The 26,574-nt window shown below is 39.2% G+C and overlaps 1 protein-coding gene across 3 annotated transcripts in view; it reads right to left on the minus strand.

Annotated features, from left to right (window-relative positions):
- MIB1 (MIB E3 ubiquitin protein ligase 1) overlaps nucleotides 1–26,574 on the minus strand; it is a 133,589-nt gene that overhangs the window by 83,527 nt on the left and 23,488 nt on the right. The window contains exons 1-6 of one of the 3 annotated variants that reach the window (XM_050767620.1): nucleotides 26,141–26,239; nucleotides 24,703–24,925; nucleotides 22,728–22,857; nucleotides 17,742–17,846; nucleotides 13,118–13,184; nucleotides 11,592–11,796 (exon numbers count right to left, since the gene is read on the minus strand). In XM_050767620.1, the coding sequence (XP_050623577.1) occupies nucleotides 11,592–11,796; nucleotides 13,118–13,184; nucleotides 17,742–17,846; nucleotides 22,728–22,857; nucleotides 24,703–24,704 (509 nt within the window). In that variant the 5' untranslated portion in view covers nucleotides 24,705–24,925; nucleotides 26,141–26,239. Of the gene's footprint in view, nucleotides 1–11,591; nucleotides 11,797–13,117; nucleotides 13,185–17,741; nucleotides 17,847–22,727; nucleotides 22,858–24,702; nucleotides 24,926–26,140; nucleotides 26,313–26,574 lie in introns of those variants that run through there. The other 2 variants (XM_050767617.1, XM_050767618.1) reach the window with 2 other exon arrangements.

The following is a 26,574-nucleotide window of genomic DNA, read 5'->3' on the forward strand; positions in this document are numbered from 1 at the left end:
TATATCATATTTACCAGTTGATAGGCATTTGGGTTGTTTCTACTTTCTGGAGCTTAAGAATAATGCTTCCACAATATTCATATACAGTTTTTTGTATGGACATACATTATTAAATTCTTTTGGGTACACACCTAAGAGCGGAACTGCTGGGTCTATGGTAACTCTATGTTTAACATTTTGAGAAACTACCAAACTGTTTTTTAAAGCAACCCAATTGTTTTACAGTGTTACCAGCAATACATGATGGGTCTAATTGCTTTACATCCTCAACAAAAGTTGTTATTTTTTTTTATTCAAGCCATCTTAGTGTGTGAAGTGGTATGCCATTGTGGTTTTGCTTTGTAGTTCCCTAATAGTAATATCAAGCATCTTTTCATGAATGTTGTGAACAGAACCACGTCCCCTTAGAATTCATACGCTGAATCCCTAACCCCCAATGTAACTGTATTTACAGATAAGACCTTTACAGAAGTAATTAAGATTAAATTGGGTATTACAGGTGGGTCTCAAATACAATAGGGCTGGTACGCTTATAAGAGGAAGAGACATCAAAGATTTCCCTCTCCAAGTGCACACAGAAGAAAGGCCATAATGAGGAGAGAAGGTGGCCATCTATAGACCAGGAAGAAAGGCCTCAACAGAAACCAACACAGTTGGCACCTTGATCTTGAACTTCTAGCATCCAAAAGTGTGAGAAAATACTTTTTTTTCTTTTTTGAGACAGGGTCTCACTCTGTCACCCATGGCGGACTGCAGTGGCGCGATCATGGCAAACTCCAGCCTTGACCTCCCTGGGCTCAAGCAATTTGCCCACCTCATCCTCCTGAGTAGCTGGGATAACAAGTACATGCCATCACAGCTGGCTAATTTTTTCTTTTTATGCATTTTTTGTAAAGACGGAGTTTTGTTATGTTACCCAAGCTGAGAAAATAAATTTCTATTGTTTAAGCAACCTAGTCTGTGGTATTTTATTATGGCAACCCTAGCCAAATAATACAATGGCATTATTAACCATCTCTATAGCGTATTTTCTTTGGAAAACTGTCTATTCAAATCCTTTGCCCATTTTTCTATTAGGTTTTAACTATTGAATTTTAAGAGTTCTTTACATATTCTACATAGAAGTCCGTTATTAACCCATATAATTTGCAAACTTTCTGTCTCATTCCATGGGTTGCCCATTTTCTTGATAGTCTCCATTAAAACACAAAAGTTTTTAATTTTGATGAAGTACTATTTCTCCACTTTCTCTTTGGTTGCTTCTAATTTTGGGGTCATATCTACTAAACCATTGTCTAATCCAAGGTCATGAAGATTTATGGCTATGATTTATTCTAAGAGTTTTCTAGTTTTACCTTTTACCTTTAGGTCTATGTTCAATTTTGATATAATATTGGTGTATGGTGTATAGTAGGGGTTCAACTTGTTTGTTGATATCCAATTATCCCAGTACCATTTGTTGAAAAGACCATTCATCTCTCACTGAAGTATCTTGAACTCTTGTCAAAAATCAACTAACCAGCCAAGTGCAATGGCACATGCTTGTAGTCCCAGCTACTCAGGAGGCTGAGGCAGGAGGATCTCTTGAGCCCAGGTGTTCTGTGCTATAGTGCGCCATGATTGTGCCTATGAACACCCCACTGAACTCCAGCCTGAGCAATCTAGCAAAACTCCATCTCTTAAAAATAAATAAATAAATAAATAAATTGACCTAAATGCAAGGGGCTTATTTCTGGACTCTCAATTCTATTCCATTAATCCATGTCTAACATTACATCACTAATATACTATCTTTATAACTGTAGCTTTGTGGTTAAGTTTTGAAACCAGGAATTGTGAGATCTCCAACTCTGTTCTTCCTTTTCAAGACTATTTTGATAACTGTGGGTCCCTTGAATTTCCATATGAATTTTAGTATCAGTGTGTCAATATCTGCAAAAAAAGTACCAGGATTTTGATAGGGATTACACTTAAATCGGAAGATTAGTTTGGGAAATACTGCCATCTATTGTGGGTTGAATTATGCCCCCTTCCAAAATATGCTGAAGTCCTAATCCAGGTATCTGTTAATGTTACCTTATTTGTAAATAAGGACTTTACATATGTAATCAAGTTAAAGTGAGGTCATACTGGATTAGGGTAAGCCCTAAATTCAATGTTTAGTGTCCTTATAAGAGAGTCATGCACAGATACCCACCAAGAAATATAGACTCACAGGGAAGAAGGTCATGTGAAGAGAGTGGCAGAGAATATAGAGTGATGCATCTACAAGCCAAGGAAAAAGGATTGCTGGGAAGCACCAGAAGCTCAGAGAAAGGCATACAACAGATACTCCCTGAAAGTCTCCAGAACAAACCAATCTTGCCAACACCCATAATGTGGACTTCTAGCCTCTGAAACTGTGAAAGAATAAATCTCTGTTAAGCCACCCAGTTTATGGTAATTTGTTATAGCAGCCCTAGGAAACTAATACACCATCTAAACAATATTAAACCTGATCTAAGAACATGGAATGTTTTGTCATTTATTTAGGTCTTCTTTAATTTCTTTCAACAATGTTCAGTAGTTTTCACTGTACAAGTCTCGCATCTCCTTGGTTAAATTTATTCTTAAGTATTTTATTCTTTTTGATGCCATTATAAATGAAATTGTTTTAATTTCATTTTCATATTGTTCACTGTTAGTGTACAGAAATACAACTGATGTTCCTGTATCAATCTTGGTTCCTGCAATCTTGCGGAACTCATTTATTAGCTACAACGGCTTTTGTGGATTCTTTGGGTTTTTCTATATACGATATCAGGTCATCTGTAAACAGAGTTAGTTTTACATCTTCTTTTTCTTTTACTTCTTCCTTTTATTTCTTTTTCTTACCTAGTTGCTATGACTAGAACCTCTGCTACAATGCTGAACAGAAGTAGTAAAGTGGACATTCTTGTCTTATTTCTGATATTAGGGGGTAAGTATTCAGTCTTTCATCATTAAAGATGATGTTAGCTGTGGGTTTTTCATAGATGTCCTTTATCAAGCCAAAGAAGTTCCCTTCTGGTCCCAGTATTTTTAGTGTTTTTATCACGAAATGGTGTTGAATTTTGTCAAGTACTTTTTCTGCATCTACTGATATGATCATGTATGTTCATAAGATTTGAATACAATCAGACCTAATGCTATACCTAGGTAAGCAACTTAATGTTAACTTTTCTTATTCTGTATAACATCCCTTCCCCCAAAGAACCTCAGGGAGTTAGCTTCTTTATGTACATGTCAGTAAGACAACTATTCAATTTATTGATTTTTCTTTAAAATATTATAAACTTACTAGAGTGAATTAGATATATTTTGGCCCAAATAAAATTAAAAAGACATCCCTAGCCTCCAAGAAACTTGCAATTTAGAAATCAAATGAATTTTAATAGGTAAAAGTAAACCTAAATAGATGAAGAGTATAAGCATATATAATACTATGGAGAGTAAAAGGAGAGAGGAGGTTCCCATATCATATAAACTCAATATTTATAGGATGTAGAGGAATTAATCCAGGTAACGAGGGAGAAAAAAAGGAGCTGGCATTTTACCTAAAGGGAGTAGTATGTTAAAAGGTACAGAAGTGAGGAAATGCACACAATTTTATATTGCTGATAAGGATTAGTGTGTGTGTACATATCTGTGGCAACACCAAAATCGCGGAGCAGAAACAATCTGGCTTCACCCTCCCCAATAGAAAACCAAAAAAAAAACAAGTATCTAGCACCAGGATTATCACCAGCAATATCCCAGAACTCAAGTCTGAAGCTGAAATGATCCCTGGGGCCAGAGATATGAAAAACTCCAAGCAGATAATAAAAGAAACAAATTTCTGAATCTGCAACATCCTTCCCCCTTCTACCAGGCACAAAGCACAGAAAATTCCCCCAGGAATCACAGTCTCTACCCTGGAAAAAGTGAGATCAAGGCAGAGAGCCAGCTTCCCCACCATCTTGGGTTCCCTTGCAGGAAAATTATTCCTGCCTCAATCCACAGGAAGCCTTATGAGTACCTGCAGGAAGAAAAATCCCTAAGGGTAGCTACAGTCAAAGAGAAGATACAGGACTAGCAAGCCTGGCCCTTGAAACTCTGCTCTTTATCTCAGCCAAAACAGACATCAAATCAGAGTGGCTGTTCAGCAGCACTATACTGTAGGAGGCACACATTCCATGGGTCTTCTGGCCATAAATCCCTAACCAGACTTCCCACACAGCCGAGGTACCACTTTTGGGATCCGCTCCCACTCCTTTCCGCCCAATTCAGGATGAACAGAGTTCCAAACATTTGTGACACCCAACGCAAACTGGGGCTTAAAGCACCATTTAGTTCTGAAAAGGAGGCAGCAATCTAGAATTGAGGGGATTCAACAGGCAATTGCAAAGAACCTCTAAGCAAGTATGCCCTAGAAAGACCAAAACAAGCAGACAGCAAAAACTAGAAAAAAAAAAATGATCCTTCAATATGAAGCCATAAAAGGCCGATAAGAAACAAAATAAACAGGAAGCCAATGGACAAAGCAAAGTGCCAATGACCAACCCTAGTAAGGCAGCAATGTGTAAGCTCTCAGTTAAAGAATTCAAAACAGCAGTTCTAAAGAAACTCAGTGAACTCTAAGATAACACAGAAAACCAACTCAGAAAGTTATCAGAGAAATTTAACAGAGGTGGAAATACGTTTTCAAAATCAAACAAAAATCCTAGAACTGAGAAATATATTTGTTGAAATGAAAAATGCATCAGAGGCTCTCAACAGCAGAATTAATTAAGCAGTGGAAAAAAATAAAAACAGTGGGACTGGATATAGGCTATTTGAAAATACACAGAAGAGAAAAAAGAATGAAAAGGAATAGAGAAGGCCTACAGGATACACAGACTAACCTCCAAAAAGCAAAATTGAGTCAATGGCATTCAAGAGAGAGTTGAGAAAGAACAAGGGGTAAGTTTATTCAAATTATAACAGAAAACTTTCCAAATCTAGAGAAAGATAAAAGCAAAAACTATAAAAAAAAAAAAAAATCAATGTACAGCAAGGTCAGAAATCATCAAACAAATAAAAACCAAATAATAACCAAATAGACTACCCCAAGACATATACTAACCAAACTCTTAAAAGGTCAAAGACAAAGAAAGGATCCAAAAATAAGCAACAGAAGAGAAGGAAATAACACATAAAAGAGCATCAATTCATCTAGCAACAGACTTTTCAACAGAAACCATACAGGACAAGAGAGAGCAAGATGACATATTCAAAATGCTAAAAGAAAAAAACTGGTAATTAAGAATACTGTACCAACCAAAGCTTTCCTTCAAACATGGAGGGGAGATAAAACCTTTCCCAGATGAAAAAAAGCTGAGGAAATTAATCACCATCATTTCTTACAAGAAATGGTAAAGGGAGTTCATCAATCTAAAAGAAAAGGATAGTAATAGCAAAAAGAAAACATGTGAAGATACAACATTCCCTGGTAAAAGTAATTACACAGATTCAGAATACTCTAATACTATAATTATGTGCAATCCCCTCATAACTCTAGTATAAGACTAAAAGACAAATTTATCAAAAGCAAACAGTTAAGAGATACGGAATATCAAAAGATGTAGACAGAGACAAGAAGAAGTCACAATGTGAGGAATTAAAAAGTGTAGAGTCTTTTAGTTTTCCTCTGTTTGATTTTCTTTGTAATCAAAGTTAAGACGTCAACTGTTTAAAATAACTTGTTATATGTATAATATAGGGTCAAGCCCTACTGGGCCTATGGGTTTTTTTCTTCGTGTGCAGAGATGAGAGAGAAATCCTCATTGGGCGCCAGATATAGGGTGCAGCCCTACTGGGCCTGTGAGTTTTTTTCTTCGTGTGCAGAGACGAGAGATCGTAGAAATGAAGACACAAGACAGAGATAGAAGAAAAGACAGCTAGGCCCGGGGGACCACTACCACCAAGACATGGAGACCGGTAGTGGCCCCAAGTGCCTGGCCGCGCTGTTATGTATTGTATACAAGGCAAGGGGGCAGGGTAAGGAGTGTGAGTCATCTTCAATGATAGGTAAGGTCACACAAGTCACATGTCCACCGGACAGGGGGCCCTTCCCTATTTGGTAGCTGAGGCGGAAAGAGAGAGTGGACAGCTTACGTCATTATTTCTTCTATGCACTTTTCGGAGAGATCAACGGCTTTAATACTTCCACTAATTCTGCTACTGCTATCTAGAAGGCAGCGCCAGATGTACAGGGCAAAACATGAGAATGGACCAGGGGTGTGACCGCTGAAGCACAGCATCACAGGGAGACATTTAGGCCTCCGGATGGCTGTGGGCGGGCCTGACTGATGTCTGGCCTTCCACAAGAGGTGGTGGAGCAGTCTTCTCTAACTCCCCCGGGGAAAGGGAAACTCCCCTTCCCGGTCTAACTAACGGGTGCCTTCCCAGGCACTGGCACTACCGCTAGACCAAGGTCTGCTAAGTAATGGGTGCCTTCCCAGGCACCAGTGTTACCACTAGACCAAGGAGCCCTCTAGTGGCCCTGTCTGGGCGTAACAGAGGGCTCGCACTTGTCTTCTGGTCACTTCTCACCATGTCCCTTTAGCTCTTATCTCTGTATGGCCTGGTTTTTCCTAGGTTATAACTGTAGAACAAAGATTATTATAATATTGGAATAAAGAGTAATGCTACAAACTAATGATTAATAATATTCATATATAATCAAATCTATAATCTATTTCTAGTATAACTATTATAACTATTCTTATTCTATATATTTTCTTTATTATATTGGAACAGCTTGTGCCCTTGGTCTCTTGCCTCAGCACCTGTGTGGTTTGCCACCCACATATAAGATGCTTTCTGTAAGCTTCATGGTAACCAGGAAGAAAAAACATATAGTAGCTATACTAAAAATGAGCAACACAGGGCTGGGCGCAGTGGCTCATGCCTGTAATCCCAGCACTTTGGGAGGCCAAGGAGGGTGGATCACTAGGTTATAAGATCGAGACCAGCCTGACCAACATGACGAAACCCTGACTCTACTAAAAATACAAAAATTAGCTGGGCGTGATGGCATGCGCCTGTAGTCCCAGCTACTTGAGAGGCTGAGGCAGGAGAATTGCTTGAACCTGGGAGGCAGAGGTTGCAGTGAGCCAAGATCACACCACTGCACTCCAGCCTGGCAACACAGCGAGACTCCATATCAAAAAAATAAAACAACGCAGGCTGGGCGCAGTGACTCACACCTGTAATCCCAACAGTGTGGGAGGCTGAGGCAGGAGGAATGCCTGAGGCAAGGAGTTCAAGACCAGCCTGGGCAACATCGTAAGACCCCATCTATATAAAAAAAAAAATTTAATGACCATGGTGGTGTGCACCTGTAGTTTCAGCTACTTGGAAGGCTAAAGTGGGACAATCGCTTGAACCCAGGAGTTCAAGGTTTCAGTGAGCTATGATCATGTCACTGCACTCCAGCCCGAATGACAGAGTGAGACCCTGTCTCAAAAACAAAAAGTGATAAAATTTGTTTAAAAAATACATTAAAACATACTACCAAAGAAAATCACCTAACCACAAAGGAAGAGGGCAAGAAAAAAAAAAGGAAGAGAAGAGTTACAAAACAACCAAATAACAAATAACAAAAATGGCAGTAGTCTTTACCGATGAATAACAATAATGAATGTAAATGAACTAATTCTCCAACTAAAAGACATAGAGTGAGGCCAGGCACAGTGGCTCATGCATGTAATCCCAGCACTTTGGGAGGCTGAGGCGGGCAGACCACCTGAGGTCAGGAGTTAGAGACCAGCCTGACCAATATGGTGAAACCCCATCTCTACTAAAAACACAAAAATTAGACGGGCTTGGTGGAGGGCACCTGTAGTCCCAGCTACTTGGGAGGCTGAGACAGGAGAACTGCATGAACCCGGGAGGCAGAGGTTGCAGTGAGCCAATATCGTGCCACTGCACTCCAGCCTGGGTGACAGAGTAAGACTCCATCTCAAAAAAAAAAAAAAAAAAAAAAAAAGACATAGAGTGGCTGAATGTGTAAAAGAAAACAGCTTTAATGACCCAACTGTGTACTCCCTACAAGAAATTCATTTCACCTATAAAGACACATGCAGACTGAAAATGAAGGGATGGAAAAAGATATTGCACACAAATGGAAACCAAAAAAGAACAGGAATAGTTACACTTTTATATCAGATAAAATAGACTTTAAGTCAAAAACTGTAAAAACAGACAAAAGTCACTATACAATTATAAAGTGGTCAATTCAGCAAGAGGATATAACAATTACATACGCACTCAACACTGGAGCAACCAAATATAAAACACAAACATCAACAGATCTAAAGGGAAAGATACACTGCAATATCTTTAATAGTAGGGGACATTTCAACATCTAACTTTCACTAATGAAGAGATCACCATCCAGATAGAAAATCGACAAAGAAATATCAAAGTTAAACTACAATCCAAACCAAATATACTTAACTGGCACACAGAATACTTCATCCAGCTGCCGTAGAACACACACTGTTCTCATCAGCACAAGGAACATTCTCCAAAAGAGACCACATATTGAGTCACAAAACAAGTCTCACTAAATTCAAAACAGTTGAAATGGTATGAAGTATCTTTTCTGACCACAATAGAATAACACTAGAAAGAAATTAGACATTATCCTGAACAATGAAAGGGTCAATAAAGAAATTAAGAAGGAAATTTTAAAATTTCTTGAAACAAATGAAAATGTAAACACAACATATCAAAATCTATGAAATATGGAAAAAGCAGTAGCAAGAGGGATATCTATAGCAATAAACACCTAATCAATCATTTAAAGCCAGGTGCAGTGGTTCATGCCTATAATCCCAGTACTTTGGGAGGCCGAGGTAGGTGGATCACATGAGATTGGGAGTTCAAGACCAGCCTGACCAACATAGAGAAATCCGATCTCCACTGAAAATACAAAATTAACCGGGCGTGGTGGCACATGCCTGTAATCCCAGGTACTCGGGAAGGTTGAGGCAGGAGAACCGCTGGAACCCAGGAGGCTGAGGTTGCAGTGAGCTGAGATCACGCCACTGCACTCCAGCCTGGGCAACAAGAGTGAAACTCCGTATCAAAAAAATAATAATAATTTTAAAAGTAGGAAGATTTCAAATAACCTAACAATACAGCTCAAGGAACTAGAAAAGCAAAAACAAAGCAAATACAATAGTAGAAGGAAGAAGTAATAAAGATCAGCAGAAATAAATGAAATTGACACAATAAAAAGAGAAAATATCAACAAAATGAAAAGCTGGATTTTTCAAAAGATAAACAAAATCAACAAATCTTTAGGTAGACTAAGATAAAACCAGAAGACCCAAATAAAATCAGAAACAAAAATGGGGACATAACTGATACCACAGAAATGCAAAGGGTCATGACAGAATATCATGAACATCTATATACCAACAAATTGAAAAATCTAGAAGAAATAGATAAATTCTTGTACATAAACAACCTACCAAGATTGAGACATGAAGAAATATCAAACCTGGCCAGGCAAGGTGGCTCAACTGTAATCTCAGCACTTTGGGAGGCCGAGGTGGGCGGATCACTTGAGGTCAAGAGTTCAAGACCAGCCTGACCAACATGGTGAAACTCCACCTCTACTAAAAAATACAACATTAGCTGGGTGTGGTGGCACATGCCTGTAATCCCAGCTACTTAAGAGGCTGAGGCAAGAGAATCATTTGAACCTGGGAGGCAGAGGTTGAAGTGAGCTGACATGGTGCCACTCGAGCCTGGGTGACAGAGGGAGACCCTGTTTCAAAAAAAAAAAAAAAAAAATATATATATATATATATATAAAAAATATACAACCTGAACAGACCAATAATGAGTAACAAGATCAAAGAAGTAATAAAAATGTCTCCCATCAGAGAAAAGTCCCAGGGCCTAAAGGTTTCAATGCTAGATTCTACCAAACATTTAAATAAGAACAAATATCAGTCTTCTCAAACTACTGTTGCTTTTATCGGCCAGGCGAGGTGGCTCAAGCCCCCAGCACTTTGGGAGGTCAAGGTGGGAGGATCACTTGAGGCCAGGGGTTCAGCGCCAGCCTGGGCAATATGGCAAGACCCTGTCTCTACTACAAAAAAAGTTTTTAATTTAAATTTTTAAAAAGAGAAAAAAAGAAAATGGCTTTTCGGATGCTGGCAAGAACACACAAAAAGGGGAACACACGTAGACTGTTGGTGGGACTGTAAATTAGTACAGCCACTATGAAAAACAGTATGGAGGTTCCTCAAAAAACTAAAAACAGAACTACCACATGATCCAGTAATCCCACTGTTGGGTATATATACCCAGAAGAAAGAATATCAGTATGTCAAAGGGAGATTTGTACTCCCATGTTTACTGCAGCACTATCCACAACAGCCAAGACATGAAATCAACCTAAGTGTTCATAAACAGACTGAAAAGATAAAGAAAATGTGGGCCAGGTATGGTGGCTCATTCCTGTAATCCCAACACTTTTGGAGGCCAAGGGAGAAAGATCACTTGAGACCAGGAGTTCAGGACTTGCATGGGCAATACAATGAGACCCCTTCTCTAAATAGAGAATAGGATAGAATAGAATAGAATAGAATAGAACAGAACAGAACAGAACAGTGGTACATATACCCAATGAAATATTACTCAGCTATAAAAAGAATGAAATCCTGTCATCTGCAGCAACATGAATGGAACTGGAGGTCATTATGTTAAGTGAAATAAGACAAAGAAAGAAAGACAAATACCACATGTTCTCACTCATATGAGGAGATATAAAGCGTGGATCTCATGGAGATAGAAAGTTGATTGGTGGTTACCAGAGGCTGGAAACAGTAGGAGAAAGGTGGGGATGAGAGAGATGGTAAATGCGTACAAGACTACAGTTAGAAACAGGGAAAAAGATCTAATGTTTGATAGTACAGTTAGGCAACTATAGTTAACAACTTGTATAGTTCAGAACAGCTGGGGAAAGGAATTGGAATGTTCCCAATGTAAAGAAGGGGTGATGTTAATACTGATGGTTGTCCCAATTGCCTGTTTGATCATTACACATTGTATGCATGGATGAAAACATCACATGTATCCCAAAATATGTACACCTCTTGTGTATCAATAAAAAGAAAAAATAAGAGATGACCCTGGAGATATGCACCAAAGGAGTTTTAATGTAAAACCCTTCCCATTCAGGGTAGACTGATATAGTCCATTACCAACACAGAACTTTTAGGCTGTAGTTAGACCTAATAGTGATATAATGTATTCTCCTCTTGAAGGAAAAATAGTGTACAGAACACTGTATCATAAACATCCTCATATAAATTCACATATACACACAAGAGACACAAACACACACACACACGTAATTCTTACCATTTGTTTCTCTCCACCTTACCAATATATACTCTGGATTTTTACTTACCATCTAAAAGCTAGCTTTAATGAGTATTTGGGTGTATCACATTATTTGCTTTCTCTAAGACTCTTTTCTCTATATTAGCTTTATTTATCATCATCAAAAATTGATAGATATCACCAACCTATTGCCACTTGGATACTGTACTACAATGTCATGATCTTCATCGATGCCACAAACAGTTCCAGTTGTAGTTAAAGTCTCAAACATTCCATCAGTCCATCCTCCATGACCATGCTGCAAAGACTGTACAATTTCTAGGTCGAGATCTATATTTACCAGGTCACCAATCTGCAATCCACCAGGATTCCTGTTGCCATTCTGCTCACCTGTAGAATGGCAGGTGAATTTCAGAGGCAATTGAATAAAGGAGGGAAAAAAACTCACAACAACATGCAGCTGTGTTATCTTTAAATAACATGTAGATATTTTAGTTTCAGGTACCGTCTAGTTTTAAAAGGTCTTGAGAACTCATTATAAGTATAAAATTTTAGAACTAGAAAGCTTTTTTTAAAAAAAGAAAAAAGCCAAACAGACTCAAAAACTGAAATAATATGATGAGTTATAACAAAGACTGAGTAAGAGTAGAGTCTATAAAAGACAATTCAACCTTACATCAGAACACAAAGTTCCAGGTGTTGAAAATACTCACTTTTATGCCTGGATAACTTACTACCACTGTATCAGAACCACAATAACTAACTAGAGAATATGAATGAAAGCCTGGAATTATTTTTTCCCTTAAGTGCTTAGTACTATTTCATTTTAACAAATGGTTCCTGTGATTCTTGCCCTAAAGAGCATTTTAAAATATGTCAAAGCCCATTCCCCAGATTATTTTCAAAAGCTAGTTCTGAGATGAATTCAAGATCATGAAACATTAGGCTGAGATCCAAAATATGCATGTTGATTTTGCATTTTTCTTATGAAAACAAGACACAAAACAAGAAAGCTTGTTTTGTGAAAGCAAGATAAATAGATGAGCTCATTAAAACACATAAATTTTTTTATGCCTTCTCCTTTTAAAAAAAAAAATTAAGGTATACTGCAAAAAAACAGCACTTTTTGCTACAAAGGCAAGTCAAATGATTTGAAGGAGAAACACAGTTCACATGAGAAAGAAACCAGAGAATAAAGATCAGGAGAGTGTGCTAAAAGTTCATCCAGGCAACAATAAATCTATAAAATGAAGGTAGTTTTGGTTTTCTTGTTCCCTGTTTTTTCATTTTAATGATACATGAAATTATACATATTATCTTAACCTTGGAGCTGTTCTTAGGAAGACAATTTGACAAAAATTCTAAGGAATTTTTAAGCACAAAAGTGTCAAATCCTATTCTCAATAGTCTATGACATACAACTGTTTTAATCTAATACAAAATTTTTCAACAATGTAATTTACAGTTAAAACATAAAAGTTTCAAATACATTATGACATAAATGGCCAATCAATTCTCAAGACATGACAACTGAGTCCAAATAAACCATAATAAAAGGAAAAATACTTTAAGACCAAAGTAAAGCCAAAAAAAAAATTTCTCTAAGTAACTTCAGTGGTAATTAACTTTTCTGAAGTCCAATTTAAACATTTTACCGATTCCACGAACTCTGACCCATTATTTAGTAATACTCTCTAATCTTCTCACTCACCTAGCACAGGGCAGTGATCTCTGTAGAAAGAACCTCCCTTGGCATCCTGGACACATTTCAGATCAGACTAAGAAGAAAAGAAACCAGAAAAATCACCCATGAAACTTCAAATATGGCTCAATATCTGAAATAGGCAAAAATATTCATTTAGAACATACCCAAAACAGAAGTCAAGAATAGTCTAGGGTCAACAATCACACTAAATACTGCTTTCAAAAGTACTTGTAAAAACTTGTAAAAACTAGAAACCTGATCTTCAGATAGGTCATATTTTATTTACTTTTAGCCTTCTTTTAAAGTTCAAAATTAAAATGTCTGAATCTGGCCAGGCACAGTGGCTCACGCCTGTAATCCTAGGACTTTGGGAGGCCGAGACGGGTGGATCACTTGAGGTCAGGAGTTCAAAACCAGCCTGGCCAACGTGGTGAAACCACTTCTCTATTAAAAATACAAAAAAATTAGCCGTGTGTGCTGCTGGGCACCTGTAATCCCAGATGCTCAAGAGACTGAGGCAGGAGAATCGCTTGAACCCGGGAGGCAGAGGTTGCAGTGAGCTGAGGTCACACCACTGCACTCCAGCCCGGGCAACAGAGCAAGAGACTCTGTCTCAAAAAATAAATAAACAAAATAAAATGTCTGAATCTTATTACATTAAACCAAAATACTTATAACTAATAAATATTAATTATAATATTTTGAAAACCACGTGCTAAAAAAGAACAAATATCTATTACTGGAAATGTGCACAGCACATTCTTTTTTGTGTGTGTGTGACAGAGTCTTGATCTGTTGCCCAGGCTGGAGTACAGTGACTCACTGCAACCTCCGCCTCCTGGGTTCAAGCGATTCTCATGCCTCAGTCACCTGAGCAGCTGGGGATTACAGGCATGTACCACCGGGTCTGGCTAATTTTTGCATTTTTAGTAGAGACAGGGTTTCACCACGTTGGCCAGGCTGGTCTCAAACTCCTGGCTTCAACTAATCCACCCACCTCAGCCTCCCAAGTGCTGGGATTACTGGCATGAGCCACCACATTCCATTTTAAAGACACTTTTACCAAAAACAAACCAAAACCTGGAAATTATTCAAAACTAAATAGCCAATACAAAGTAGAAAATAACGAAACCAAATACAGTCTTTTGATTCCTTGTCTAGCTGATTTTCCTACTGACATCAATTTTTTTTTTTTTTTTTTAGATGGAGTCTCACTCTGTCACCCAGGCTGGAGTGCAGTGGCGCAATCTCGGCTCACTGCAACCTCCACCTCCTGGTTTCAAGCAATTCTCCTGCCTTGGCCTCCCCAGTAGCTGGAATTACAGGCATGTGCCACCACGTCCGGTTAATTTTTTCATTTTCAGTAGAGACGAGATTTCACCATGTTGGCCAGGTTGGTCTCGAACTCCTGACCTCAAGTGACCTGCCCGCCTCTGCCTCCCCAAGTGCTGGGATTACAAGTGTGAGCCATCACGCCCGGCCTTACATCAACTTTAGTCCTTACCTCGCCATAACCTGGTTAACTAAAGTTCCTTCCCACTTATCTTTTACAAGAAAACAAGTTACTAAGTATCTGAATGGAGGAGGTAGCTGCGGTATAATTAAAAGTACAGAAAATGTGGGCTTAGAGGAAGAACCTTGTGTATACTGTGAAAATTTGGATTTGGATTTACTTAAAGTACCTAATAGTACAGGTGTATATAGTAGATGATTAGAACATCTTACCCTATCAAGGAAAGGAGCTCCTCTAATACATATGCACGTGCGCACCTGCACGCATGCACATGCATGTGCACACACACGCGCACACACACACACACACAGGACCCAACTCTTTTATAGCATCTTTTACTGTCACTGAATCCTGGACAAAGAGACATAGGAGTCAAACTGTTTTTTTGGGATTTTTTTTTTTTTGAGACAGGGTCTCTCTCTGTTGCCCAGGCTGGGGTGCAGTGGCATGATCACGGCTCACTGCAGCCTCCACCTCCCAGGGCTCAAGTGATCATTCCACCTCAGCCTCTCAAGTAGCTGGGACTATAGGTGCACACCACTATACCCAGCTAATTTTTTTATTGTTTGTAGAGACACGGTTTTGCCACATTGTCCAGGTTGGTCTCAAACTCCTGGACTCAAGTGATCTACTGGCTTTAGCCTCCCATGGTGCTGGGATTACAGGTGTGGCCACCACTCCCGGCTGTCAAATTGTTTTAATATAATACTTTACCCCAGCAATTTTACTTCTAGGAATCTATCCTAAGGAAATATACCCATAATGTACAAAGGCATATACACAAGGATGCTTACTGACACACTGCTTGAAGCAGTAGGGGAAACAAAATCCAACTCAGATCCCCATCAAGAGAAATCTCATTAAATAAATAATGGCGGCCAGGCGCGGTGGCTCAAGCCTGTAATCCCAGCACTTTGGGAGGCCGAGACGGGCGGATCACTAGGTCAGGAGATCGAGACCATCCTGGCCAACACGGTGAAACCCCGTCTCTACTAAAAAATAAAAAAAACTAGCCGGGCGAGGCGGCGGGCGCCTGTAGTCCTAGCTACTCGGGAGGCTGAGGCAGGAGAATGGCGTGAACCCGGGGGGCGGAGCTTGCAGTGAGCTGAGATCCGGCCACTGCACTCTAGCCCGGGCGACAGAGCCAGACTCCGTCTCAAAAAAATAAATAAATAAATAAATAAATAAATAATGGCACAACTACATACTCGGCCATCAGTCTACATAAATACCATTCATTTAACTACCTGAGCACATATAGCACATAGGCTTCATTTGAAGAAAATTAATAATCAATTGGAATTCTAAAAAACTGACAATTTAAAAACAGGCAGAGGCATGAAGAAAATGAAAGGCTGATAACCACTGCTATATACAATAATAAAAATTGGCAACTAAAGTATTTGTTTAAATTCACATGGCTGGCTTTTAATATATAAGTGGAATGAATTGGTCAGGTGTAGTGGCTCATGCTAGTAGTCTCAGCATTTTGGAAAGCCAAGGTGGGGGATCACTTGGAACAGAGGAGTTCAAAACCAGCGTGGACAATATATATAGCAAGAGCCTATTTCTACTAAAATTTTTTTTAATATTAGTTGGGCATGGTGGCACACGCCTACAGTCCTAGCTACTCCAGAGGCTGAGGTGGGAGGCTTATTTGAGCCCAGGAGTTCAGGACTTCAATGAACTATGATTGCACCACTACTCTCCCGCCTGAGTGACAGAGCAAGACCCTGTCTCTAAAAGTAAATAAATAAGGCCAAGCCTGGTGGCTCACACCTGTAATCTCAGCACTTTGGGAGGCTGAGGGGGGCGGATCATGAGGTCAGGAGATTGAGACCATCCTGGCTAACACAGTGAAACCCCATCTCTACTAAAAATGCAAAAAATTAGCAGGGCATGGTGGTGGGCACCTGTAGTCCCAGCTACTTGGGAGGCTGAGGCAGGAGAATGGTGTGAACCCAGAAGGCAGAGCTTGCAGTGAGCCAAGATCATACCACTGCACTCCAGCCTGGGCAACAGAGTAAGACTCTGTCTCAAAAAATAAATAAATAAATGGAAATAAATTAAGGGGACACTGGGATACTGTCTCCATTCCTAACAAGAACACAGCCAGTTGATTTTAAAAAAGGAAATTTAAAGAATTCTTTGAATATGGAATGTATTCAAGATGAAAAGGATGTGAAAGGCATTAATATTTTGGCATTTATTTATTACACTCTATAAACTGAATAGCAAGATCAACTTTTTTTGAGATACAGTCTCACTCCGTCACCTAGGCTGGAGTACAATGGCGTGATCTCGGCTCACTGCAAGCTCTGCACCCCTACCCTCGCAGTTCAGGCAATTCTCGTGCCTCAGCCTCCCAAGCAGCTGGAATTACAGGCACATGGCATCAAACCCAGCTAATTTTTGTATTTCAGTAAAGACAGTGTTTCACCATGTTGACCAGTGTGATCTCAAACTCCTGACTTCAACTGATCTACCTGCCTGGGCTTCCCAAAGCGCTGGGATTACAGGCATGAGCCACAGCGTCCAGCCAAGATCAGCGCTTGAACAATGGTCCATGAAAAATAAAAAACACAGGACAACTCATTGAATAAACCTCCATTATCTTTCTAAACACTTAAGTAATTCAAGGTGTTTCTAAGTCAATCATTTTCAATTATCAACACTATACTTTAAAAAATACCAAGGGGCGGGGAGGAATCTCCTAAAAAATAATTTTAATATCTGTTGTAATTTATATTTTTATAAGCTACCAGAGCACAGAATACAAATATATCACAAAATCTCATTATAATACTGTCTTCCAGGTCCATCCATGCCAAGGAGTGGTCTTACAGATGATTTCCAATCTTTTTGACAGATTTTCGTAAATAAACCCCCTGGACTTACACTGAAAATGGGTCGGCTCTACACAACCAATATACAGTAAGGTACCCAAACATTAACTAAAGGCAAATCATATTGACTATTACATAGTTTAGAGAAACACAGTAAAAACGTAAAGGTTCTGACAAAGGGAGATGACAAAGGAAAAATAATAAAAGAGCAGTAAGAGCTATTCATCCATCCAACATTTTCTTTCACCTGCTATGGCTCTTCACTACTTACCATGCCCTCAAAGCCAACTCTGTAAAGGTTCTTAGCACCATTATCCCAGAGGACATATGCTGCACTATGTGGGCTTGATGCACTCCAGTCCTGGATTTCTGTTACCTAACAGACGTTTTTTGAGAAAAGAAGTTTTTTAAAGGGGAGGGAAGAGCTTAGTTCTTTTAATTATTACATGTAAATCTTAAAAATATTTCATCTAGCAACCTGTGGAACAGGATCATGAAAAATACTTATTTGCCAAATATGTCACTCCTAACATATATTTAAATTATCACTAGAGCCATATTTTTCCAGAATTATAAGGTAATTTCTAAAACCACTGTAGAAATGTTAAATCAAGAGGCTTGGGGATTACAGTGATAGATTATCAGAAAATAGAATTTGATACAAAATTTAAAATATTTTTAATCTTAAAGGGATTCCTTTAAGAACAGTTTTGTTTTTTGTTTGTTTGTTTGTTTTTGAGATGGAATCTCGCTCTTGTCGCCCGGGCTGGAGTGCAGTGGTGTGATCTCGGCTCACTGCAACCTCCGCCTCTCGGGTTCAAGCTTCTCCTGCCTCAGCCTCCTGAGTAGCTGAGATTACAGGTGACTGCCACCATGCCTGGCTAATTTTTGTACTTTTAGTAGAGATGGAGTTTCACCATGTTAGCCAGGCTGGTCTCAAACTCCTGACCTCAGGTGATCTGCCCGCCTTGGCCTCCCAAAGTGCTGGGATTACAGGTGTGAGCCACCACGCCCGGCCAAAACAGTATATTCTTTTAAGCCCATTACTCAATATGAAATTTTAAGTCCCCAAAATGATTCAAGATAAACCTTTTTGGTCAGTTAAAAATTAACAAGCACAAAGCTCTTGAAGAGCCTTGGTGGCAATGTTTAAGTAGGTCTTGAGTTGCTTTTGCTCCTCCAGCAGTATCCCACAGTTGCAGGCCACCTAAAATGGCACGCCTACCATGGAAACTCAGACACTATCTCCGAGCCCCACACCCAACTAGTCTGATTCTTGAATTCACTGGATTAAAATTAAAAAAAAAAAAAAAAATACTGGGGTTGCCATTGCTTTAAGGCCTAGAATCACATGCAGGTTGAGTGTACTTATCTGAAATACTTAGGACAAGAAATGTTTTAGATTTCAAATTTTTTCAGATTTTAAAATATCTGCACTGTACTCAGAGCACCCCAAATCCAAAAATTTGAAATTCTAAATGCTCCAATGAGCATCTCCTTTGAACATCATGTCAGTGCTCAAAAAGTTTCAGATTTTGGAGTATTTCGGGTTTCAGATTTTTTTATCTGGAATGTTCAACCTGTACACAAAAATGACAAACAGTATTAAACTTGGACCTTCTCAAGTAAACCTGACTACAGCAAAGAGTGGGAAGCTGTACACATGCAATTCATATTACTCTTCTCCATCTTGATACTTACAATCACAGCCATCCTTCATAGTTACTTAGAATGACAGGCTGAAGTATAACTTTTAAGGTATACACTTAAAAACTATTACTTTAAATAAGATATATAATGACCATTCTTTTTCATTCTGTACTAAAGAAACAGTTTTGTAAGCCAGGTATTTCATGATGTATTTGTGGAAATAAAAAGGTTTTATGTTTAAGATCTGATGAATCACTTGAAACATATTTTAAATTGTTAGTAAATTAGTCCATTTATTCTTTTAAATTTTGACATACATTACACATTATAAAATATAGCATATGTAAATTTGTTTTTTTTTTTTTTTGCTCGTCACCCAGGCTGGAGTGCAATGGCACGATCTCAGCTCACTGCAACCTCCGCCTCCAAGGTTCAAGTGATTCTCCTGCCTCAGCCTCCCAAGTAGCTGGGATTACAGGTGCCCACCACCATGCCCAGCTAATTTTTGTATGTTTTTTTAAGTAGAGATGGGGTTTCGCCATGTTGGCCAGGCTGGTCTCGTGATCATGGCCTCGTGATCCACCTGCCTCGGCCTCCCAAAGCATATATAAACTTTAAAGAAAAAAAATAAATGGAACACCCATGTAATTATTACCCAACCTAAGAAAAAAAAATAACCAATACTTTTCAAGTCCCCTATGTCCATCTCATCAGTCCCATACTCCTGCCTCCCATTAGAGGTAACTACCATCCTGAAGTTAAAGTCCACCATTTACCTTAATTTGCTTTATGATTTCTGCTCTACTAACCACTATATAACCTTCCAAAGTAACAGTTTCTAGCACTCGAAGGTAAAACAAGCAATCTGTAGTAAAAAGTTCCTTCTGATTCTAATATATTCAGATATAACTTCATTTGTTTTCAAAAATGTGATGCTATATTAAGTCTGTATTTCATAGGATGAGTAAAAAGCATTTAACTACCTAAAAAACAAAGACAAATTTTGTTTAAATCAAATTTACTTTAAATTTCAAATTACTTGAAATAGAAGTAAGTTCATTAGTCAAGGTCCAAATCATTAAACGAAATTCCTTCATTTTTAATATGACTTGATTTATTACTGAGGGGGAAACAAAGTGGAATGCATAAGAAAGTAACTATAGTAATTTCACATGCAAGGAACAGTTGCTAAAACCATTAGGTAGAATGTTGCCAAGAAACTCTGTAAAGGATACATCTGACAAAATTTGCACCTGTTCATCAATCTTAACATCACTAATAGCAAGATCGTCAGACTTCATGTGCCCCTTTATGTGATACAGTAGAAAATATACAGCATCACATACGAGGTATATTTGCCAAAATAAAATTGAACCTGAATCTAATCAAGCCTCTAGCTCTAACAACTAGTTTATAGGAAATACAAAGATTAAAAGAACAAGTTAAAGAAGTTAAAGAATACTATAAAGAATCAATTGGCCAAATAGAATCTGGTTTCTTCAACAAATAAATGGTATTTTTTTAAGTTAATAATTGTTGAAGTTGGGTATGAGTGCATGGGAATTTATTATACTATACTTTCTACTCAAGTGTATGTCTGAAATACTCCATAATAAAGAGTTAAAAAAAATTATGATCTAGTATACTTAATCATACTTGTATAAAAAACAGCTTTAAAAGACTAACATGTATAGCAAGACTTAAGAAACCCTTTAAGAACAGGCTGGGCACAGTGGTTCATGCCTGTAATCCCAGCACTTTGGGAAGTGGAGGCAGGAGAATCGCTTGAACCCAGGAGTTTGAGACCAGTCTGGGCAACGCAGCAAGACTCCATCTCTAATATACATTAAAAAAACAAAAAGGAAGAATACACTACATACAATGAATATGGGTTACATCAGGGGAGTGGGATAAAGCATCCAGCACTGAAGGGGAAAAAGGGATGTTAACTTTCTTCATTCACATACATAGGCCAAAACAAAAAAGTCAGACAATAGAAGTCACATTTGGTCTTAAAAATGTGCTTAATACTGTTACTCTAAAGATTTATTTTACGAAGTTCTCTCACTTGGAGTCACATGTACAAGATGGTTTCATTTCTTTTTCATTTTGTTCTTTTCGTTTGTTTGGAGATGGAGTCTTACCCTGTCACCCAGGCTGGAGTGCAGTGGCACAATCTTGGCTCATTGCTACCTCTGCCTCCCAGGTTCAAGCGATTCTCCTGCCTCAGCCTCCCTAGTAGCTGGGACTACAGGCGTGTACCACCATGCCTGGCTAATTTTTGTATTTTCAGTGGAGACAGGGTCTCACCATGTTGGCCAGGCTAGTCTCAAACTCCTGATCTCAAGTGATCCACCTGCCTCAGCCTCCCACAAGTGCTGGGATTACAGACATGAGCCACCATGCCTGGCCCTCATTTTGTTCTCAAAACACAACATGTGTTAAATCAAAGCAAACCAAAAATGTAACACGAATGACTCAAAGCCTCAAGAATGCCTACTTTTATCCCAAAAAAAGTGCCAATATAGCAAAAAACAGAAAGTTCCATTTATGTGGCTTCGAACAGCAAATGCCTTCAAAAGCTGATGAGGAAAGATGACTTCCAACCCCCTCTGACCACATAATTAACTATGGGGAAGACTATAAAGTCAATTTTTCAAAATAAAAGTATTAAAATTTTACTTCTCACATGCTCTTTCAAAACAAGTTACCAGAAAGTGTGTTCTACCAAAAGAGATGGTAAGCTAAGTAAGATGATATAATGGGATACAGAAAACATGAGATCCAGTCAGGAAGAGAGGCAAAGGCATCTCTGTTCATCACAGGGCTTCAAAGGGAGCTTCCAGGATGATTGCTGGGCACCAGGTATGGAAAGTGACCCGTCCAGATTGCAGCCGTGTAATACGTGGGGGCCAAACAAGTTGAAGGCTCTTATCCCTACTGCCACTGTACCATTGTACCATTTTTATTCAACTGTGGACACACTGCCCAAGTGAACCTGACTCACAGTCTCAAGTGTACTTGGCTTATTTGGACTATGTAATGATGACATTCCCACTCTCCTCTTCACCCTCATTCCCTGCCACCTAGACCAGCTGAGGTCTCTCATTTCACCACACAGAATATTCTGCTTTGACCTACTCCTAAAACTCTGAGTCCACTACACTATCTGCAAAGGGTAACAGAGGTAGGCGGGCTAGATAACAGCGTAATTGTCCACTGTCCCTCAGAAAAAGACCTTTGAGGGAAGATAATATAAAACAAGTCAATTCAAATGAAATTTGAATAGCAGGAAAGTCAAGGACATGAGACACTGCTTAGGGAAGACTGGTCCAAATGCATTCAGAAAAGCATGCTAGGTAACAAAATGACAATATGAAACCTGAAGGTGGGAAGGTAAAACCTATCTAATGACCCTCTAAGAAACATCAATGCTTATAAAAAGCAAGAACAATCTTTCTACTTCCAGAGAAAAAAGAAATCAAGATTTTAAAAATTTTTACTGGCACAGAAAACAATGGACCAAGAAATTCATTTACAGTAGTGATAAAAAGCTTCTGAACACATATACTCTAGAATACATGATGAATTAAGAAAAATACTGTACCTTTCCCCTACGTCCATTTCCTCCATCTTGATCTTCCCACTGCCAGTCCACTCCTCGCACCACTCTGGCACCTGCAAAGATTCCTCTGGCTGTAATCTTCTTAGATTTCCTACGAGACTCTAACAGAACCCTAAAAATAAAGTTACTTATTTTCAAGTTTATGTAAAAATAGGTAATAATAATTTACTTTTTAAAACAAAATTATAAAAATGTTATTTTGAAAGTAAAAGGATTCTTAATTGTTCTGGTTACTTCCATAACAGCATGACACAGGAATACCTTTTATATTCCACAGGTGATGATGATGATGGCAGTAGTAGTTGTAATAATAATCACAGCTAACTTTTACTGAGCTTTTATTATATAATATGTAAAAGCACTTGCATAGGAGTAAAGTGTGTTACACTCCTTAAGAGAAAGTTACCACTGTATTACCCACTTTATAAATGAGGAAACTCAGTCTCAAAGAAGTAATGTGCCCAAGGCCACAAAAGTTCAAATGTAATAGACTCCACATATGATCCTAGTCTAAGCAATTCAGGGTATCTATCACTATACTCTTCACTATTGTAGAGGTGGCAAACTCAAATTCTCTATAGCTTCCAGGTGAGTAATATAAATGACAGCCTAAGAAAGACAGCACTACAGTGGCAAATGGCACTTGACCTCAGACTTAGGAAGGTAACAGGGAGGGCCGGGCGCGGTGGCTCAAGCCTGTAATCCCAGCACTTTGGGAGGCCGAGACGGGCGGATCATGAGGTCAGGAGATCGAGACCATCCTGGCTAATACGGTGAAACCCCGTCTCTACTAAAAAAATACAAAAAACTAGCCGGGCGAAGTGGCGGGTGCCTGTAGTCCCAGCTACTCGGGAGGCTGAGGCAGGAGAATGGCGTGAACCCGAGAGGAGGAGCTTGCAGTGAGCTGAGATCCGGCCACTGCACTCCAGCCTGGGTGACAGAGCAAGACTCCGTCTCAAAAAAAAAAAAAAAAAAAAAAGGAAGGTAACAGGGAATGGCAAGGACTTTGGTTGACTCAAAAGCATCATCAGTCTAAAGGATCTCTAAAGGGCTCCACTGCTTCAACAAACTGTTGCCAGGAACAAACGTAAGCCCAGTATTGATAGTCTTCTGTATGGGGGGGAGGGGAGCAAGGTGTTCTATGAATCCATCAACAGATTTTTGTGTGAAATCACCTGTTTTTTAAAACTAGCTATTATTCTGGCCAGGTGTGCTGGCTCACGTCTGTAATCCCAGCACTTTGGGAGGCCGAGGCGGGTGGATCACGAGGTCAGGAAATCAAGACCATCCTGGCTAACAGTGAAACCCCATCTCTACTAAAAATACAAAAAATTAGCTGGGCATGGTGGCGGGCGCCTGTAGTACCAGCTACTTGGGAGGCTGAGGCAGGAGAATGATGTGAACCTGGGAGGCGGAGCTTGCAGTGAGCCGAGATCGCATCACTGCACTCCAGCCTAGGCGACAGAGCAAGACTACATCTCAAAAAAAAAAAAAACTAGCCATTATTCAAAAATTTAGAGGCCGGGCGCGGTGGCTCAAGCCTGTAATCCCAGCACTTTGGGAGGCCGAGACGGGTGGATCACGAGGTCAGGAGATCGAGACCATCCTGGGTAACACAGTGAAACCCCGTCTCTACTAAAAATACAAAAACTTAGCCGGGCGAGGTGGCAGGCACCTGTAGTCCCAGCTACTCGGGAGGCTGAGGCAGGAGAATGGCATGAACCCGGGAGGCGGAGCTTGCAGTGAGCTGAGATCCGGCCACTGCACTCCAGCCTGGGTGACAGAGCGAGACTCCGTCTCAAAAAAAAAAAAAAAAAAAAAAATTTAGAGTACTGTATTGATATGATTTGGCTGTGTCCCCACCCAAATCTCATCTTGAACTGTAGTTCCCATAATTCCCACATGTCATGGGAGGAACCCAGTGGGAGGTAACTTAATTGTGGGGGCGGTTACCTACATGCTGTTCTCTTGATAGTGAGTTCTCACGGGATCTGATGGTTTTAATAAGGGGCTTTCCCCCTCTTTTGCTCAGCACTTCTCCTTGCTGCCGCCATATGAAGAAGGACATGTCTGTTTCCACTTCTACCATGATTAAAAGTTTCCTGAGGCCTCCCCAGCCATGCTGAACTGTGAGTCAATTAAACCTCTTTCCTTTATAAATTACCCAGTCTCAGGTATTTCTTCACAGCAGTATGAAAATGGATTAATAAACGTATATATCAGTAAAATACATCTGTGGTCTGGATTTTACCTATGCTAACCTGTTCTCACAGTACTACATACTTACAGAAGATTATGAACCTTGATAAAGATTCTACAGTCAAGTATCTGGGCCAGCTTGGTTCTCCAAGACCATGTATCCCTATTGTTCTACATCCTTCTCATTCACATAATCAGAAAGGTTTGGAGATTTTTGCTTTGTTTTTCTAACTTTATTTCACTGTTCTACTCTTTTCACTTATTTAATAGAGATGAGGTCTTACTATGCTGTCCAGGGTGGTCTTGAATGCCTGGCCTCAAGTAATCCTCCCACCTCAGGCCTCCCAAAGTGCTGGAATTAAAGGCATGAGCCACCACGCCCAGTCCTATTCATTTTTGCAATGTCTTTATTATTCCTTAATTTTAATTGCAAACAAAAGACAAAAATAACCAACTTGTTCAAAATTACTCAGTTAATAAGTGGCACGATTATGATCTACACCAAGAGAGTCTGACTCCAAAATCTATTTATCTACTCCTACTCCTAGCTGCCTCCCTATGACTGTCTGGATTCCTGCTCCTTTGCATTATCTGTATCTACATGAGAAGATCCCATCGCCTAAAACTCTGCGCCCGTTAACAATGATACTCCTCTCTCATTGCTCCTGAGACACTTAATACATATCTCTAACACAGTCTAAAACATCACATGACAATCACTGATTCACTATTTCCTTTCATTTGTAAACTCCTTAAGACTACTAGGTGTCTTATTTATCTTCTAGTGTCCATAAACATAGTAGATCCCGTGTAGTCCTAATAAATGCCTATTGACTCAATCAATGGGCCCTACCATTCATCTGATATCAATTAACAGAATAGAAGGCATAGTGAGAAGAAAATAATTGCTATCTCTTTGGATGCCCTTGTATTTCCAAATGTACAGTAGTGCTAACCCTCTAAGCCAGAGAAATAATAGTCCAGATTACCTTGGAAAAGTACAGACAGCTCCATCTTCACAGAGCTCTTCACTTGTTATAAGGCAGATTGGTCCACATATATCCTACTATTTGGTACCTCCTGTTACTAAACCAACTGTCAGAAGCTATTTGCTAATCCTATTTTTAAGGCCCAGAAGTACATAACTTGAATACAAACAAAAACCCTCGGTTGAAGAAAAAAAGGGTTCTCCCTACCTCTCACTTCCTGGTGTAGTAATTCGGTAAAAGCGATGTCTTAAATGATGTTTGTCTCCATGATAACACACTGTGCACAAATCATAATTTGTACACTCGGCACATTTCCATCGAATGCCAATGATCGGTTGTTGGCGGCAGGTATCACACATGGTTCCATCATGCTTGATGCCTATTAAAACAAGGACACATGCTCTGATTAACCTCAAATTTTATTTATCTGAATATTATTCCTTGGGGGAAAAAAATAAGATCAGAACATTTACAAGATACTCTAATCAACTGGGATATAACACTTCAAATTTAACACATATAGCTTCAAGATAATAGATCTCCACTATTTTAATCAATGCAAGTTATATTTTCCCTTTGCTTCCTTTTTCATTAGTAAGAACACATCTCAGTAACTCTTTCCTCATTCTCATCCACAAACT

Source organism: Macaca thibetana, chromosome 18 (genome assembly GCF_024542745.1).
Source record: "Macaca thibetana thibetana isolate TM-01 chromosome 18, ASM2454274v1, whole genome shotgun sequence".
Classification (NCBI taxonomy): Eukaryota; Metazoa; Chordata; class Mammalia; order Primates; family Cercopithecidae; genus Macaca; species Macaca thibetana.